Source organism: Triturus cristatus, chromosome 4_1, assembly GCF_964204655.1.
Source record: "Triturus cristatus chromosome 4_1, aTriCri1.1, whole genome shotgun sequence".
In the NCBI taxonomy this organism is placed as follows: Eukaryota; Metazoa; Chordata; class Amphibia; order Caudata; family Salamandridae; genus Triturus; species Triturus cristatus.
The window spans coordinates 366,618,358-366,638,056 of record NC_140585.1 but is presented as its reverse complement, the minus strand read 5'-3'; the positions used below and the strand labels follow the sequence as shown (position 1 = coordinate 366,638,056).

Genomic DNA, 19,699 nt, shown 5'->3' with positions numbered 1-19,699 from the left:
ATAATACCATAATAACACACTATCTCTGCCTGTGGAGACCAGGCATCTCTATAATCACACACTATCTCTGTGGAAACCTGACCATCAGTATAATCACACACTATCTCAGTGGAAACCTGGCCATCCCTATAATCACACACTATCTCAGTGGGGACCTGGGTATCCCTATTATCACACACAATATCTGTGGGGACTTGAACATTACTATAATCACACACATCTCTGTGGGGACTGGCATACTTATTATCACATACTATCTCTGTAGAAACCTGGCCATCAACATAATCACACACTATCTCTGTGGGGACCTGGGCATCCCTATAATCACACACCATCTCTGTGGGGACCTGGGCATCCCTATAATCACACACCATCTCTGTGGGGACCTTGACATCCCTATAATCACACACTATCTCTGTGGGGACCTGAGCATACCTATAATCACCCATTATCTCTGTGGGGACCTGGGCATAATTATAATCACACACTATCTTTGTTTGGACCTGGGCATCAATCTAAACAATCACGTGCTATCTTTGCAGTAGGACACTGCACCTGCCTTCTCTATGGGCAACCTGGTAACACCATTCTCACACACCATCTCAGTGAGGACCTAGACATCCTAAAAATCGCACACTATCTCTGTGGGGAGCTGGGCATTCCTACAATCACACACTATCTCTGTGGGGATCTGGACATCAATATAATTCATCACACACTATCTTCTTGAGGAATTGATCATGGCTATCATCACACACTATCTCACTGGTGACCTTGCCATGTGTATAATCACACAGTGTCTCTGTTGGGACCTGGGCTTCAATGTAATTACACTACTGCTTTGTGGGAATTTGAACATTATTATCATCACACACTATCTCTGCAGGGACATGTGTGTCTCTCATATAATTTTTCCATAGAGAGACTTGTACTTGAAAGTTGTCATACACTTTCGCTGCAGGTCTACAGTCACTATTGTGGGGATGTGGGCAACCCTATTATCACACATTATCTCTATGGGGGCCTAGGCTTCACTATAATCATACAACACAACAATCCCTGCAGGACTTGAGCAAGACTATAATCTGTGCACGCAACTGGGTATGACTATAATAACCTACTATCACTACAGGGACCTGAGCATTACTATTATAACATTCTCTATGTGGGGACTTGAACATAACTATGATCACTCACTATCTCTGTGGGGTTTTGAACATACCTATAATCACACAATATATTTGAGGGACCTTCAACATGAATATAACCACACACTATCTCAATATGGTCTTCAAGGTGAGTATAATTAAACGCTTTATTTGTGGAGACCTGAGCATTAATGTAATGAAACACTATTTCTACATGAACATCAGTATGACTATCATTGTATCCTATCTCTACAAGGACTTGAATATGACTATTATAACATTTTCTATGTGGCACACTCTCTCTGCACGAACCTGACAATCTCACACTATCTCTGGGGGAACTTGAACATGCCAATAATCACGCACTATCTCTGGGGGAACTTCAGCATGACAATCACACACTATCTCTGAGGGGACTTGAATATGACAATAATCACACACTATCTCTGCGGGGACTTCAGCATAACAATCACACACTTTCCTCTAAGGGGACTTGAACATGACAATAATCACACACTATCTTTGCGGGGACTTGAACGTGACAATAATCACACACTATCTTTGCGGGGACTAGAACATGCCAATAATCACACACTATCTCTGCGGGGACTTGAACACACCAATAATCACACACTATCTTTGTGGGGACTTGAACACACCAATAATCACACACTATCTTTGTGGGGACTTGAACATGCCAATAATCACACACTATCTTTGTGGGGACTTGAACATGCCAATATTCACACACTCTCTCTATGGGGACCTGGGCACTTCTTGAATAACACTCTATATTTGCATGAATTGCAGCATGACTGTCATTGTACACTATCTGTAGAGGGACCTGAACCTGACTATAATCAAATATGATTATAATCGGTCACTGTTTTGGAGGATTTCAACATGTCTATAATCACACACTATCTGTGTGAGAACCTGGCATCCCTATAATGACAAACTATCTCATGTGACTAAAACGTAATTAGCATCAAATACCACTTCATTGGGGACTTAAGCATTAGTAAAACCACACATAATCTAGGCAGGACTTGAACATAAATATAAACACACACTATGCCTATAGGAACTTGGGAGTGACTACATTGAAACACAATTTTAAAAAAATCACGCCGTATCTCTGCAGTGGCTTAAAATGATTATCATCAATTACTCTCTCTGTCCGCTGTAGAACATTACTATAATAACATACAAAATCTTTGGGGCTTATCATCGCATAACATGCAAAGAAAATGATGCCTAGTGGTGAGGTTGATGAAAATGAACTAGGTAATCTCAACTTGACTTTCCTATCCGACCACATTGCAGGATGTTTGGCCTCTAAATAATCTTAACATTGTGTTGTTTCCTTATTCTTGAAAGTTTGTGAGCACTCAGTAACAGGCTAAATATCTGTAAATCTCTTTCCAGGGACTTCATATGCTATAGGCCTCCGCTGAGAAATTCATTATCATCACAGTCCATGTTCTGTGTGCTCGTAGGACACAATGAGCTATTTATATATGACTAAACTATCATGTAATTTAAGTACAGCACTGAAAAATTACATTTAGCCATTTGTTTATGAAGGCATTCAATCACAAATGATAATTATTGAGTAAGTCCCCACAAGGATGGTAACACATGTTCAAGACCCCACAAGGATGGTTCTGTGCGCACGATTAAAAAACAATATTTTTGCACATTTGAAGCAGGATCCTGTTTTATGAATTTTTTCTTAACATATTTCTGTTATTTGCATATTTTTAAACCATTGGGAAAGGTTAGTCCCCACAAGGCAGGTGTTCACACATAGTCCCCACAAGGATGGTAACACGTGTATGTGTGTGTGTGTGTGTGTGTGTGTGTGTATATATATATGTATATAAATTCACTGCAAAAACCCAAAGGTTACAGAGACGTTATAGTTAGGAAATGGATTTAAAAAAAAACCTTAGAAATTCACTGAAAAAAACCAAGGGTTACAGGGACATTATAGTTAGACTCATGTTTCACTCGTACAAAACCAGTGAAATTCAGCAGATATAGTTAGCTGAGCTAACTATAAATCACGCGCCCGCAATGCACTGCTTATAACCTCACATATTACATCACTCATGACATGGTCAGTGACATAACTGATGACATCTCAAATGACATCACTGATGACATCTCTGATCACATCATCCAGTGACTGTGAGTGTTTTTAAAACATTTATGAGTGTTAAATATATATACCAAGGTGCATTGGTGAATGAGTGGGAGTATGAGTGCCTGTGTGGATGATTCAGTGGATGTGTGACTAACTGTATAAGTGAGTGATTAGGTGTCTCAGTGAATGTATGGGTTAGTGACTGGTTGTGTGAATGTTTGTATCAGTCTGTCAGTTGCTAAGTGGCTGTATGGGTGTGTAAGTGGGAACGTGAGTGACTGTATGGGTAATTGATTGGTTGTCTGAGTACCTGTATGGGTGTCTGAGTGTCTGCGTGGGTGAGTGAGGGGGTGTGACTACCTGTATGGATGAGTGAGTGGGTGAGTCAGTGGCTGTATGGGTTAGTGTGTGTGTGTGTGTGTGTGTGTGTGTGTGTGTGTGTGTGAGGGGCTGTATGGGTGAGTGTGTGTATTGCTGTGTGGGTGAGTAAGAGGATGTGTCAGTGGTATATGGATGAGTAACTGGGTATGTGAAAGGCAGTATAGGTGAGTGAAGGGGTATATGAGTCACTATATGGGTGAGTGCCTGCTTGTGTCAGTGACTGCATAGGTGAGAGAGTATGTGTTAGTATCTGTATGAGTAAGTAAGTGGGTGTGTGATTGACTGTATAGGTGTGTGAGTAGCTCTATGGGTGACTGACTCAGTGTGTGAGTGGCTGTATTGGTGTATGAGTGGATATGCCAGTGGCTGTATTAGTGAGTGAGAGGGTGTATGAGTGGCTGTATGGGTGAGAGTGGATATGTATGTAGATCTAGAAAAGTGAGTGGGTGTGCAAGTACTGGTATGGGTCTGTGAATGAGTTGTGAATGGTTGTGTTGTAGTGGGTGTATGAAAAGTTCTATGGGGTGGGTTGGGTGAGTTAGTGATTTTGAGGATGATGTCATTTGAGATGTCATCAGTGATGTCATCCGTGATGTCACCGACTATGTCATGAGTGATGTAATCTGTGGGCCAACTAGAACTGCTGAATTTCACTGGTTTTGTACAAGTGAAACCTGAGCCTAACTATAACGTCCCTGTAACCTTTTGTTTTTTTCTGTGAATTTCTAAGGTTTTTTTAAATGAGAATTCCTAACTATAGCATCCCTGTAACCTTTGTTTTTTTCTCAGGGAATTTCTAAGGTGTTTTTAAGTAGTAATGGCGTTTGCAGAGTGGTGGAGAAAGGGGTCGAAGCCTCTGACCACCTCTCAGGAATCCCGCTGTGTAGGACTTATAGAAAGTACAATGAGGGCTTCTTGGCCTCCAAGGTCCCTCAGCATCCAAGAGGACTTCATCCCCAACAGTAGTGTGCCAGGAGACACGATTGCAGAGTGGTGGATAAAGGGGCGGGTCACAAAGACCTCTCAGCAATCCCGCAGTGTGGGACTTACTGAAGGTAACAGGAGGGGTAGTTGGCCTACAAGGACGTCCTGATGTAACAGTACAGGACAAACAAAAAGAACATGATTAAGATCCTGGATCCCAGAGTAACACATGTTACAATCTTTCCCCGTTTTCCCAGAAGAGGACCAGTTTGTCGTTAGCTCATTTAACAAGAGCAAATTTATTCAAAATAATACAAAAAAAACAGCGAAGATCGTGGCCCATAGTCCAAGCCAAGTACTTCTGGGCTACCTTGGGGCGGCAAAATAAAGTTGTCACCTCCAACCTTTTCTTCAGTGCAAAATATGTGGTATCTCTCTGCTAACTAATAATGCTAGCAGTACCCTTTAAATAATGTTTACATTGTGAGGGAGAAACGGAGGTCAAGATCTCTTCCTGCAGATCAAGATAGCTCAGGGCATAGGTAAAATCTCGGGAAAGGAATATTTACTTGGGACATAGCCAAATACTTCACAATTCATGAAACCCCTCATGGAATATTTCTCACTCTTCTAAATCTGATAGCCCCACCAAATAACTTGGGCTAATCCTTGGACATAGGAGCTTGTCAAACCAAATTCCAACCTCATTGCTGGGGTCGAGACAGATGAATTAAAATTACACAGTTTACGTAAGATTTGCCCTTTCATTTTTTCTAGAAAGTCCAATTTTGTCACATTAATAGATTCTATAGCATATAATAGAGTTGGGGGGACTTTCAGAGAGCAACTGCATAAAGTGTCTTCGCCCCATTGCATTTTAAAAGGAACGTAGCCCATTTGCATGCAAGCAAGCCTCAGAGGAACACTAATCAAAATGAGCTTTATCCAGTGTGTTACCAGCTACAATTTCCCTAAATTAGGATAGGAATTTACAATCTACAATTGCTCAGAACCTATACTCCAAACATAGTTATTAGTCTTCCTAGACTTTCTACTTTTTAAGATCAGTATCTTACTCTTTGAAACATTGATATTCAGATATTGAACAGTGGTATAATGTTGAAGGGACACCAGCCTATTTTTAAGCCCTTGGGAGTTAGGTCCAAAATTACAATATTGTCTGCATACACCAGACAAGGGAAATCTCCCTTATTAGATGAAAAATAGATTCCATGAGGATAGTGCCCTGCCTCACCTAGACTTTGGTTGAATGTGTATAGTACCCAGCGTTTGGTTTTTATCACCTCTTCCATTCACATAAAATGCGGGAGGGGAACTTGCTCGGACTAAAGACAGGGAGCGATTTACGAAGAAAGCAGTTAAAGGTCTCATGGGTCAGATGATCCAGGTGACAATATAACTGACGTTCATGGAAAATACTGTAAAATGCACTCGACATGGTTTACCCCAATAACTCTTGCTCCCAGAGATTCACTTTAGTAATTACGAGTGTCTCAATAGAGAACAAGAATGTCTTAATAGAGAACAAAATATTTTCCACCACGGTTTGTAGGATTAAACCTTGAATCATCCATGTAGCCTTTGATGGGAGGAAAACACTATTTTTCGGCTACTTTATGAACACGTGCATTCCAGGTTTCCTGGATTTGCAGAACTTCTGTAACCGAGTCTGTCAGTGGTGATGTAAGGCTATTGTGAATCAATCAAAGTTTGAGAATAATGAATATATCTCCCCCTATAGCCGACACTGAGCCCAGCTGAAGCAATGCCCTATAGCATCTACTTACACATTTTATTTTTCTCCCAGTTTTGTCTCATTCTCTATACTTTGAACCGTATAGGTTCTGATGTTCTGACCTCCACCATGAACACGAACAGACCACTGGTTTGAGGATTGAACCTCCACCATCTCTCAACGCAGCTGCTTCAGCAGAGACGGTGGACTCCAACCAACCCATCAGCCATCACAGCTCATCTACACTTTCTCAGGTCCCAACAGAGGCACAGTGTGAACCCAGCACCAAGAAGGACTGAAGTTATCTCAAGCTGACAGCAGGTGTGGGAGAACAGCTCGGCTTGGTCCCAGCATCCTCCATCTCATGTCCGTCACAGCATGGTGCTTTCCTTAACGTCAGAGAGATGGCGGCTGGGTTTGTGCCCCTTGAGGAAATGAAATATTACATATGTCCCCTGTTGAAATTCTAGTGTCATGATCCATACTGTCATTTGAGCCATCTTTCTGTAAAACTGACATTTCTGTTTTAATTTTTTTCAGTGTCCGCATTCTTATTGATGACGAAGCAGCGGAATAGATTTAAAAAGGATGAGATTGCTTTGAATTTATAGCGTGGAAGACACTTTCCTAAATGGCTGCAATTTTAAATGAATGAACCATTTTCAGAAAACTGAGCGTTTGCTATGTAGAGCTGGCAGGGTTGCTCCAGCATTAAATCCCTCATTGGCAGTAGTGACAAAGAGCTAACATAGCTTGCTTGAACTATCACCTCTCAGAAGCACGCTCTAGCATGGTATGTTTGTAAATGCCTTTATGCGCTGCAATCAGTGACCTGGTACCTGAATTTCTTGGATAATGAGTTTGAACTGGGCCGACCGCTCCATCCACGACTTCATCAGCTCCATGGCATTATCAAAGTTTCTCACATACTCGGCATACATTTTGAGGAAGGGGGCCAGCTTCTGCAGAATGTCTCCAATCCTGGGCGTGGTGGACCTGCAAGAGCAGAGGATGACATTAATGGATGAGGGTCAACGCGCCCTTTTCGCGTACGAAATGAGCGCAGTGTAGCAAAGCACATGGGAAACCGAACACATTTGAAAAGCGTCTCCAAAGTTAATAACAAAGATGTCGGCGCTGCTTCGCATGAATCAGCCATTTAATTGCTTTGGAATTTGTTAGTAACTATTAGATTGCATTGTAGTTCTTTCTGATCATCTTTTACGTTTGTTAAAAGGTGTACAAATGATTTAAAAAGATAAACCACGAGGAAAAACTATTATTAATAATGTATTTTCATACTTGTTCAGAAGACCAAAGAATTACCTCAATAATAATAAACACATCCTACTATTTGTCTCGTTTCTAGGCGCAGATAATGGCTGTTCATTCCACATATACAAGACAATGTCAATCATTATAGAACGATTAAAATCCGTCACGGCTAACAGATGAACAGTACGCTTAATGAACGTTTCTTAATTTAACCCCAACCCTTTAGTATTCTGTAAGAAAGTCATCTTAAATTACTGTCTCGCTGGCATCAGCTTGAATCCAAATATTTTTTATTTCATTTATTCAAATGTTAATTGTTCTGAAGGGGTAGCCAATTAAGATTATTTAATTCAAGGAAGAAATTAGTCTGACAGAAGTTATGATCTGCCTTCACGAGTATCGGAAAAACACATAATAGGAGTCTGAATGTTGACAAAATGAAAGCAAATAAAGGGCAATTTATGTGGAACTCAAGGGACTGAGATTCATTCCTCCTGCTGATTGTATCCAAAAATGAAAGATTGCTGTGGTTATGCCTTCAGAGCTTCCCTGACCTCCAAATGGGGCAGGTGAACCGAAAGCTGGGCAGATGGAACATCCGTGGTGTTTGACGAGGTCACATTATCACCTTTGAATGAGGTTGCCTGTATGTCGGCTCCTGAGGGAAAGAACTGCAGATCGTCATGAAAGGGTTTATTTGAAAACAACCTAACCACTAGTTATAGATAAGTCTTCGGTGTGATTGAACCCAAGATACAGACATGGCCGCCTCGATGAAAGAGGCTCAGGCAAGGAACTGTCGATGGCGGTAGCTGAAGGATGTGGAAGAGAACTGGGGAAGCAAAATAACACTTCATAGCCCTACTGGCTGAAAGCAGGGGAGGGAAGAATGAAGTAAGGCTCGTGAGCAGGCAGCTGGCACAGCCAAACAGTTTACAGTGGCAAAAGCCAAGTCCTAACCAACAAGCATTAAAAATGCAATGGGTCTCGCCTTTGATTAAGTTAAAGCCATTTGCTTTGTTATACAATACCATTAGCAAAGCAAATGGCTTTAACTTAATCAAAGTGGGGAGGAAGCACACAGGGTGAGCACATCACGCAGCGAAGTGGGGAGAAGGAAAACAAGGGTGAGCACATCACGGAGGGAAGTGGGGAGGAAGCAAACAATGGTGAGCACATCACGGAGGGAAGTGGGGAGGAAGCACACAAGAGTGAGCACATCACGGAGGGAAGTGGGAAGAAGCACACAAGGGTGAGCACATCACGGAGGAAAGTGGGGAGGAAGCACACAGGGTGAGCACATCATGGAGGGAAGTGGGGAGGAAGCACACACATGCACAGGAATTGGCAGCGTCCTTCGTAAGTGGAGGGTGGGCTGGTTTCCTCCATACGTGGGGGAGGAGGGCTGTGTCTCCATGGAACCCCTGAGACTCATGGACACCAGACTCACAATGCAAAGCAGGCCACAACTACCTTGAGTTCTGAAACTACTGTCAGTCCCCCCATGACCTGCAATCATCACGTGAACAGCTGCTCCTCAAGGCCCTGCAGTTGCTCCTTAAGGCCCTGTACTTCCCGGCGAGGGACCGCAGTGGGCACCTTAGTCCTCAACAGCTGCTTGGGGCGGCGCGAGGCAACACCACCCTGAACGTAAACATGTTTTGAGCTGTTCAACAAAGAGGACACTAAAACCTTGGAGGGGGGTGGGGGGCATAACATTCTTTTGGATGAGGTAATGAAACATCACGGAGGGAAGTGGGGAGAAAGCACACATGGGTGAGCACATCATGGAGTGAAGTGGGGACGAAGCACACATGGGTGAGCACATCACGGAGGGAAGTGGGAGGAAGCACACATGGGTGAGCACATCACGGAGGGAAGTGGGAGGAAGCACACATGGGTGAGCACATCACGGAGGGAAGTGGGAAGAAGCCTGCAGTTGCTCCTTAAGGCGCTGCACTTCCCGGCGAGGGGCCGCAGTGGGCACCTTAGTCTTCAACAGCTGCTTGGGGCGGCGCGAGGCAACACCACCCTGAACGTAAACATGTTTTGAGCAGTTCAACAAAGAGGACACTAAAACCTTGGAGGGGGGTGGGGGGCATAACATTCTTTTGGATGAGGTAATGCAACATCACGGAGGGAATTGGGGAGGAAGCACACAGGGTGAGCACATCATGGAGTTAAGTGGGGACGAAGCACACATGGGTGAGCACATCACGGAGGGAAGTGGGGAGGAAGCACACATGGGTGAGCACATCACAGAGAGAAGTGCGGAGGAGTACACATGATGGAGGGAAGTGGGAGGAAGCACACAGGGTGAGCACATCATGGAGTTAAGTGGGGATGAAGCACACATGGGTGAGCACATCACGGAGGGAAGTGGGGAGGAAGCACACAGGGTGAGCACATCATGGAGTTAAGTGGGGACGAAGCACACATGGGTGAGCACATCACGGAGGGAAGTGGGGAGGAAGCACACATGGGAGAGCACATCACAGATAGAAGTGCGGAGGAGTACACATGGGTGAGCACATCACGGAGGGAAGTGGGAGGAAGCACACATGGGTGAGCACATCACGGAGGGATTTGGGGAGGAAGCACACGTGGGTGAGCACATCACGGAGTGAAGTGGGGAGGAGTACACATGGGTGAGCACATCATGGAGGGTAGTGGGAGGAAGCACACAAGGGTGAGCACATCATGGAGAGAAGTGGGGAGGAAGCACACAGGGTAGGCACATGACGGAGGGAAATGGGGAGGAAGCACACAGGGTGAGCACATCACGGAGCGAAGTGGGGAGGAGTACACATGGGTAAGCACATCACGGAGTGAAGTGGGAGGAAGCACACATGGGTGAGCACATCACGGAGAGAAGTTGGAGGAAGCAAACATAGGTGAGCACCTCACGGAGGGAAGTGGGGAGGAAGCACACAGGGTGAGCACATCATGGAGGGAAGTGGGGAGGAAGCACACAGGGTGAGCACATCACAGAGAGAAGTGGGGAGAAAGCACACATTGTGAGCACATCACGGAGGGAAGTGGGGAGGAAGCACACAACGGTGAGCACATCACGGAGGGAAGTGGGGAGGAAGCACACAGGGTGGACACATCAATCAATCAGTTACTTGTAAAGTGCACTACTTACCCGTGAGGGTCTCAAGGCGCTGAGGGGAGGGGGTGCTGCTACTGCTCGAAGAGCCAGGTCTTGAGGAGTCTTCTGAAGGTGAGCAGGTCTTGGGTCTGCCGCAGATGGGTCGGGAGGGTGTTCCAGGTCTTGGCGGCGAGGAAGGAGAAGGATCTGCCACCGGAGGTCGTTCGTTGGATGCGGGGGACGGCGGCGAGGGTGAGGCTGGCGGAGCGGAGCTGGCAAGTGGGGGTGTAGAAGCTGAGTCTGCTGTTCAGGTAGGCTGGTCCGGTGTGGTGGAGAGCTCTGTGTGCGTGGGTGAAGAGCTTGAAGGTGATCCTCTTGTTGACGGGGAGCCAGTGCAGGTCTTTTAGGTGGGGGGTGATGTGGCTGCGGCGGGGGATGTTGAGGATCAGGCGGGCGGAGGCGTTTTGGATGCGTTGCAGTCGTAGGTGTTTGGCCGAGATTCCGGTGTACAGTGCGTTGCCGTAGTCCAGCCTGCGGCTGACGAGGGCCTGGGTCACCGTTCTTCTGGTTTTGGTCGGGATCCACCTGTAGATTCTGTGGAGCGTGTTGTAGCAGGAGGAGATGGCGTTGACCTACTTGGACATGGAGAGGGAGGAGTCGAGGATGAATTCTAGGTTGCGTGCGTGGTCCGTGGGCGTCGGTGCTGTTCCCAGTGTGGTCAGCCACCAGGAGTCGTCCCAAGCAGAGGGGGTGGGGCCGAGGATGAGGACCTCCGTCTTATCCGAGTTCAGTTTCAGACGGCTGCTCCTCATCCACTCGGCGACGGCCTTCATTCCCTCGTGGAGGTTGCTTTTGGCGGTGCGAGGGTCCTTGGTGAGGGAGAGGATGAGCTGGGTGTCGTCGGCGTCGGAGGGAAGTGGGGAGGAAGCACACAGGGTGAGCACATCATGGAGGGAAGTGGGGAGGAAGCACACATGGGTGAGCACATCACGGAGAGAAGTGGGGAGGAGTACAAATGGGTGAGCATATCACGGAGTGAAGTGGGAGGAAGCACATGGGTGAGCACATCACAGAGTGAAGTGGGAGGAAGCACACATGGGTGAGCACATCACGGAGAGAAGTGGGGAGAAAGCACACAGGGCGAGCACATCACGGAGTGAAGTGGGGAGGAGTACACATGGGTGAGCACATCACAGAGTGAAGTGGGAGGAAGCACACATGGGTGAGCACATCACGGAGAGAAGTGGGGAGGAAGCACACAAGGGTGAGCAGATAACGGAGGGAAGTGGGGAGGGAGCACACAGGGTGAGCACATCACAGAGGGAAGTGGGGAAGAAGCACACAGGGTGAGCACATGACAGAGGGAGATGGGGAGGAAGCACACATGGGTGAGCACATCACAAAGGAAAGTGGGAGGAAGTACACAGGGTGAGCACATCACAGAGGGAAGTGGGAAGAAGCCTGCAGTTGCTCCTTAAGGGGCTGCACTTCCCGGCGAGGGGCCGCAGTGGGCACCTTAGTCCTCAACAGCTGCTTGGGGCGGCGCGAGGCAACACCACCCTGAACGTAAACATGTTTTGAGCAGCTCAACAAAGAGGACACTAAAACCTTGGAGGGGGGTTGGGGGCATAACATTCTTTTGGATGAGGTAATGCAACATCACGGAGGGAATTGGGGAGGAAGCACACAGGGTGAGCACATCACGGAGGGAAGTGGGGAGGAAGCACACATGGGTGAGCACATCACAGAGAGAAGTGCGGAGGAGTACACATGACGTAGGGAAGTGGGAGGAAGCACACAGGGTGAGCACATCATGGAGTTAAGTGGGGATGAAGCACACATGGGTGAGCACATCACGGAGGGAAGTGGGGAGGAAGCCTGCAGTTGCTCATTAAGGGGCTGCACTTCCCGGCGAGGGGCCGCAGTGGGCACCTTAGTCCTCAACAGCTGCTTGGGGCGGCGCGAGGCAACACCACCCTGAACGTAAACATGTTTTGAGCAGTTCAACAAAGAGGACACTAAAACCTTGGAGGGGGGTGGGGGGCATAACATTCTTTTGGATGAGGTAATGCAACATCACGGAGGGAATTGGGGAGGAAGCACACAGGGTGAGCACATCACGGAGGGAAGTGGGGAGGAAGCACACATGGGTGAGCACATCACAGAGAGAAGTGCGGAGGAGTACACATGATGTAGGGAAGTGGGAGGAAGCACACAGGGTGAGCACATCATGGAGTTAAGTAGGGATGAAGCACACATGGGTGAGCACATCACGGAGGGAAGTGGGGAGGAAGCACACATGGTGAGCACATCATGGAGTTAAGTGGGGACGAAGCACACATGGGTGAGCACGTCACGGAGGGAAGTGGGGAGGAAGCACACATGGGTGAGCACATCACAGAGTGAAGTGGGGAGGAGTACACATGGGTGAGCACATCACAGAGTGAAGTGGGAGGAAGCACACATGGGTGAGCACATCACGGAGAGAAGTGGGGAGGAAGCACACATGGGTGAGCACATCATGGAGGGTAGTGGGAGGAAGAACACAAGGGTGAGCACATCACGGAGGGAAGTGGGGAGGAAGCACACAGGGTAGGCACATGACGGAGGGAAGTGGGGAGGAAGCACACAGGGTGAGCACATCATGGAGCGAAGTGGGGAGGAGTACACATGGGTAAGCACATCACGGAGTGAAGTGGGAGGAAGCACACATGGGTGAGCACATCACGGAGAGAAGTGGGAGGAAGCACACATGGGTGAGCACATCATGGAGGGAAGTGGGGAGGAAGCACACAGGGTGAGCACATCATGGAGGGAAGTGGGGAGGAAGCACACAGGGTGAGCACATCACGGAGAGAAGTGGGGAGGAAGCACACAGGGTGAGCACATCACGGAGGGAAGTGGGGAGGAAGCACACAAGGGTGAGCACATCACGGAGGGAAGTGGGGAGGAAGCACACAGGGTGAGCACATCAATCAATCAGTTACTTACTTGTAAAGTGCACTACTTACCCGTGAGGGTCTCAAGGTGCTGAGGGGAGGGGGTGCTGCTACTGCTCGAAGAGCCAGGTCTTGAGGAGTCTTCTGAAGGTGAGCAGGTCTTGGGTCTGCCGCAAATGGGTCGGGAGGGTGTTCCAGGTCTTGGCGGCGAGGAAGGAGAAGGATCTGCCACCGGAGGTCTTTCTTTGGATGCGGGGGACGGCGGCGAGGGTGAGGCTGGCGGAGCGGGGCTGGCAGGTGGGGGTGTAGAAGCGGAGTCTGCTGTTCAGGTAGGCTGGTCCGGTGTGGTGGAGAGCTCTGTGTGCGAGCTTGAAGGTGATCCTCTTGTTGACGGGGAGCCAGTGCAGGTCTCTTAGGTGGGGGTGATGTGGCTGCGGCAGGGGATGTTGAGGATCAGGCGGGCGGAGGCGTTTTGGATGCGTTGCAGTCGTAGGTGTTTGGCCGAGATTCCTGTGTACAGTGCGCTGCCGTAGTCCAGCCTGCTGCTGACGAGGGCCTGGGTCACCGTTCTTCTGGTTTCGGTCGGGATCCACCTGTAGATTCTGTGGAGCGAGTTGTAGCAGGAGGAGATGGCGTTGACCTGCTTCGACATGGAGAGGGAGGAGTCTAGGATGAATTCTAGGTTGCGTGCGTGGTCCGTGGGCGTCGGTGCTGTTCCCAGTGTGGCCAGCCACCAGGAGTCGTCCCAAGCAGAGGGGGTGGGGCCGAGGATGAGGACCTCCGTCTTGTCCGAGTTCAGTTTCAGACGGCTGCTCCTCATCCACTCGGCGACGGCCTTCATTCCCTCGTGGAGGTTGGTTTTGGCGGTGCGAGGGTCCTTGGTGAGGCAGAGGATGAGCTGGGTGTCGTCGGCGTCGGAGGGAAGTGGGGAGGAAGCACACAGGGTGAGCACATCATGGAGGGAAGTGGGTAGGAAGCACACATGGGTGCGCACATCACGGAGAGAAGTGGGGAGGAGTACACATGTGTGAACATATCACGGAGTGAAGTGGGAGGAAGCACACAAGGGTGAGCCGGAGAGAAGTGGGGAGGAAGCACACATGGGTGAGCACATCACGGAGAGAAGTGGGGAGGAAGCACACAAGGGTGAGCAGATAACGAAGGGAAGTGGGGAGGGAGCACACAGGGTGAGCACATCACAGAGAGAAGTGGGGAAGAAGCACACATGAGTGAGCACATCATGAAGGAAAGTGGGAGGAAGTACAAAGGGTGAGCACATCACAGAGGGAAGTGGGAAGAAGCCTGCAGGTGCTCCTTAAGGCGCTGCACTTCCCGGCGAGGGGCCGCAGTGGGCACCTTAGTCCTCAACAGCTGCTTGGGGCGGCGCGAGGCAACACCACCCTGAACTTAAACATGTTTTGAGCTGTTCAATAAAGAGGACACTAAAACCTTGGAGGAGGGTGGGGGGCTTAAAATTCACACTGTGGCACAGAAACGTATGGATTCTTAACTCAGGACTTACAAACAAAAAAAACTCTTGCCACAAAAGGATTCAACCTAGCATCAGGATGCACACCAATTTGTGCTGATGCATTTTCACTGTCTCTAAATTCGCTATCGGACCACTTTAAAAAAAAAAAAAGAATAAGTCCAACGTCGCCCTCACTTAAACTAAACACAAATATGCATGTTTAGGTATATAGTGAACGGAGCTCACTGTAAACCAGAATATTGGTCAAAAAAGCCAAGTACACCAACCTTTCTTTAGGCACTAATATTTACCATGACAACCAGTGTTCTTTTTGTAGGCCTGGACCCCACAAATAACCAAGGGCTTTCTTGGTTTCTTTCCTCGTTCTAATAAAAACTGTCCTACTTTCATACATGAACTATAAAGATGCCTGCCACGAAGGACACTGAATGTATTCACTGCATTTCATTGTAGCATAGAGTATCTGAGTTCCAGTTCCTCTACAACCGCTTGGAGTAAACCTCGGAAGCTAGAGGACCTTGGAGTTAAATGCACAAAAGAGGTAAATTGGTTATCCCGTCAATACAAAAGACCATCCCAAATCAGAGCGCTGCGCTCTCGCGCCTTCATTTGCTGTGGGCATGAGAGTTGAGGGCAGAGGCATCTGGCCACATTGAAAATGGGGAAACCTAGAAAGCTGCAGGTTCAATCTGCGCGCATGAGGGCGTCTGTGTGGGGTGGCACAGCAGGGCCAAATTCGGAAGGTCTGCTAGTCCTATTTAAAGTGCGGCATGCGCTGGTCTGGCGAGACTTATTGAGAGGGCTCCAAAAAGTGCTACCAGGCCAGCCTAGAGCTATAGTGCAAGTGTGCGGGCGCGCGCGCCACGCTTTACCGTGATTACTTTCACAGCCACATGGCCACTTTGATGTTTGATCGCGATCACTTTCGCGGCCCCATGGCCGCTTGGCATAGCCAATAGGTCTCGCTTTTGGGACCTTATAAGTATTTAGTTATGCAACTGTTGCATGGCTAAACACTTATAAGGTCCCAAAGGCGAGACCTATTGGCTATGCCAATGCTTGTTTAAGAACGGAAGGTGCTTGCCCCTAAGGAGAATTTTACCGAAAAGGAAGTTCTGTGTATATTTGCAGAGGGGTGACTAGACAGGTTATAGACCCAAATAATTGCAAGGTGTAGTGGTATGGGGGGAGCTGGGACTTAGTAGCCCCACTTGCTTCTGCTAAGGCTGGTGAAACAGAGATATTAACAATATGAAGGGGAGTGTAATAGTGACAGCTATCACTAATTGCGTCAAAGGGATACGTGGGAACTGCTAGCATCATCTGCAGCTGCGGAATGTGTTGGGACTGCTAACATAATTTGATTCAGTGGGGTAGGTATGAGCTGCTAGCATAGTTTACAGCTGCGGTATGTGCAGGGGTTGTTGCCATTTACAGCATCGGGGTATACAGGGTCGCCTGGCACCATTTGAAAATTAGGCTACTAGCACCGTCTGCAACGGTGTGTTGTTTAGCAGGTATCTTTTGCAACAGTGGGCGGTGTAGTGGCTACTGGCACGATCTGAAGTGGGGGTTACTAATAGGCTGCTGGTGCCATGCACAGTGGGAGTATTTTCAGATGGAGATGTTATCGCTTGTAATGTTGTACAATATACGGGGCTGTTCGAAATAATTGCAGCGAGAGAGATGTAGTGGCCCGCTTGTATGATTAGCCGCAAGGGTGGTAGCACGATTTCCAGGGGTGTTGTATTTGCATGCTCGCATCGCGTGGCCCCTTAGTTTGAGAAGAACTGCTGTCTTGCGATGCTGGCTTCTAACTGCGGGTTGGACTGACTGGCCTCTGATTGGCTGAGCTCGCTGTCAGTCTGCACGCACTGGGGAGACGCCCGAGAGCCGGGAACAAAGGATTGACCCAATCGATATCACCCCCTGCCAGAAAGCCTGTCCAAGGCTGACAACGACGCACTCCCTGGAGACCCCTCTATTAAATAAACCTCCCTCCATCTCCAGCCCTAACATCGCCCCGTCACAGGTCCCTCCACAACCCACCCTAGTCTCAGGCTGCACCCGATAATCACGCCGCTCACACGCTGCATCAAACTCCCTGAACACTTTGCAAAATGACCCCCGGGGGTGTCACTCACCCGCACGCCCGCTACAGCCCTACCGGTAGAGGCTCGGAATGCCGCACTGGGGGCGGGGGGGGAAGAAGCCCCCAGGCAGCCGACTCTCTTGGACGGCCACACGCCATATCCGGGCACAATCTTCGCGGGCGGCGATTGGTAGGTGTCACCCAGACACCCGCTACAGGGGGAGGGGGTGTAATCCACAGGGACACCCGGAGCACTGCAAATAACTCGGTTTAGGTTTTGAAGAGTGTGGTGAGGTGCTACGTCGCAGAAAGCATCCACCAAGGCTGCATGAAGTGACTAAAGAATGCTGTTACTTTACCAAAACACCAGCACTTTTCCCCAAGAGCTGACTTAAACACGCTCCCACCCAACCCTGCGGGTGCATGAGTTTAATCCTGGCACTCTTGGGTATGGATAAGGTTCTACATCTCACGAGTTTTCTTAAAGGTGCTTGAGGAGCCCCATGAATGATTGGAAGGGAGGGGGGAGGGACAGCAGAGAGTGGGGTTGAGGAGCTACAAGAGGGTAAACAAAACAAGCCTCGATCTCTTGTCCTTATGGGGCCATGTGTTTGAAACACATGGCCCCATAAAGATAAGAAACCTATTGCGATGCACTGAAGGCAGACGAGCCAGTCCAAGTTGGATAGCTCAAAAAGGCAAAAGTGAACGTCACAAAGAGCTCTTTCCCAAAGGCTAGCCACCGTTTAGCATAAATGGTGACGCCGGCCAATGGGAAAGAGGGGCGAGGCTTAAAGCCCTTTACAGAAAATACCCAAAAACATTAAATCTCGCCAGCGAGATTGCGCATGTGTGCAGCCCACGCCAGCCGAGACCTAAAAATAGATAGAGATATGCAGGAGAGAGCAAGAGGTGTGAAGACTGAAGTAAAACAAATGGCCAGAGGCAGGGCGAAAAGAGGTAAAAATGTAGGCCTGCTAGAGGGATTCATTTACAGTTGTTTTAAAAAACGGAGGAAGTGTATTGATCGAGATCTGTAAAGAAAGAGTTAGTTTCAAGGACTACTTGATTTGTGCAAATTATGGGTACTACACTCAATTCTGGGGAGATGAACTTATTTCTCCTCACCAGGATTTGTCCCACAGCAGAAGAGAGAGAAGGGTAGCAAAAGGAAAAAAGGAGAATAGGAAATATTTGACAAAGGCAAAAAACAGAGATGAAAAAAAGCATGGAAAACTATGGTAAAGATACAGCAGGTATAGAGAGGTGGAAGAAAGAAGCGTATTCTGCAGCCTCAGCATTTGGTAGTGCCAACAGCGGGCTATTAAGAAAAACATTTGGTCCCTGCACTTATATTTTTTTAATGAGTGCAGATGCCCACCACCTGCAATCACTTGGACATATTAAGTTCATGGCAAGTTCAAACAGATGAGCTAATTCACACTTCAGGGAGGAGAAGGTAAACCGTGGTTTTAATTTTTCACTTGGCTTCCGATGGATCATGCTTTTGTAAGTTTGTATGTGATGCGCATAACACAGCCGATACAAGACAACTTTATAATGTATAGTGACATTCATGTGTGATGGATCACAACAGTCAGTACAAGATATTTTAACAATAAAGCACTTCACAAACGTCAAAGTCACTTCTTTCCTCAGAACAAACTGCTCCATTAACCAGAAAGAATTTGCTGCAATCAAATTCATATTTGTTTTATAGAGACAATGACAAGGCCGTTTTGTATTCTCAGTGCATCTCTCACTCTTACATGCACCTCCTCATGGCTAAGAAACACTGGTTTTAAGATAAATTGTGAACCGATCACAACATAACCAAGATAATCCTTTCCACCTCCACTGAATGCCGGTGTCAGGAAAATTAGGCTTTGTTAAAAAGATTTCAAGATCCATTTACTGCTCTTAGCTGACAATCTCCGCCTGCATGGAAAATGCTTGGATACGTAGAAATCTGCAAGGCAGGAAGCAGATTCTTCACTTTGATGGAGAGGACAGTAGTCAAAGTCGACTGAAAATTGCCCATCCCTGGACTTCTCAACAAGTCTACACAAAGGCGATTGCTACTGCCAAAAGTACATGATGAAAAACGGATCAGTCACTGTATTAGGGCATGCACTTATCTCACACCCTAGTTGTGGCTGGTTATACAGCAGTCTTAGAAGCAATATGGAAAGGTTTAAACATTCTTCAAGCAATCAGCGATTGCACAAGATATTACCCCATCTACCTGTCACGATCCCATGAACACACTGGAACAAGAGGAACAGCAACTGATCTTGTCATCTACCTTCTACAGATTTACAAAGTCCATGAACTTGAAAATCTTTAGGATTAAGTATGGAAGAGATGGAGGGTACTGGCCCGGTGAGTCTGGTGCACCTCTAAGACACCAGATGCCTACTGGCAAACCTCCAACCCAATATCACATCTACAA

At 47.7% G+C, this 19,699-nt stretch overlaps 1 protein-coding gene across 5 annotated transcripts in view; it reads right to left on the bottom strand.

Annotated features, from left to right (window-relative positions):
- Positions 1 to 19,699, bottom strand: part of FGD4 (FYVE, RhoGEF and PH domain containing 4) — a 597,812-nt gene that overhangs the window by 116,220 nt on the left and 461,893 nt on the right. For all 5 annotated transcript variants that reach the window (XM_085652397.1, XM_085652400.1, XM_085652401.1 and 2 more), the window contains exon 7: positions 7,198 to 7,354. In XM_085652397.1, the coding sequence (XP_085508523.1) occupies positions 7,198 to 7,354 (157 nt within the window). The remainder of the gene's footprint in view (positions 1 to 7,197; positions 7,355 to 19,699) is intronic.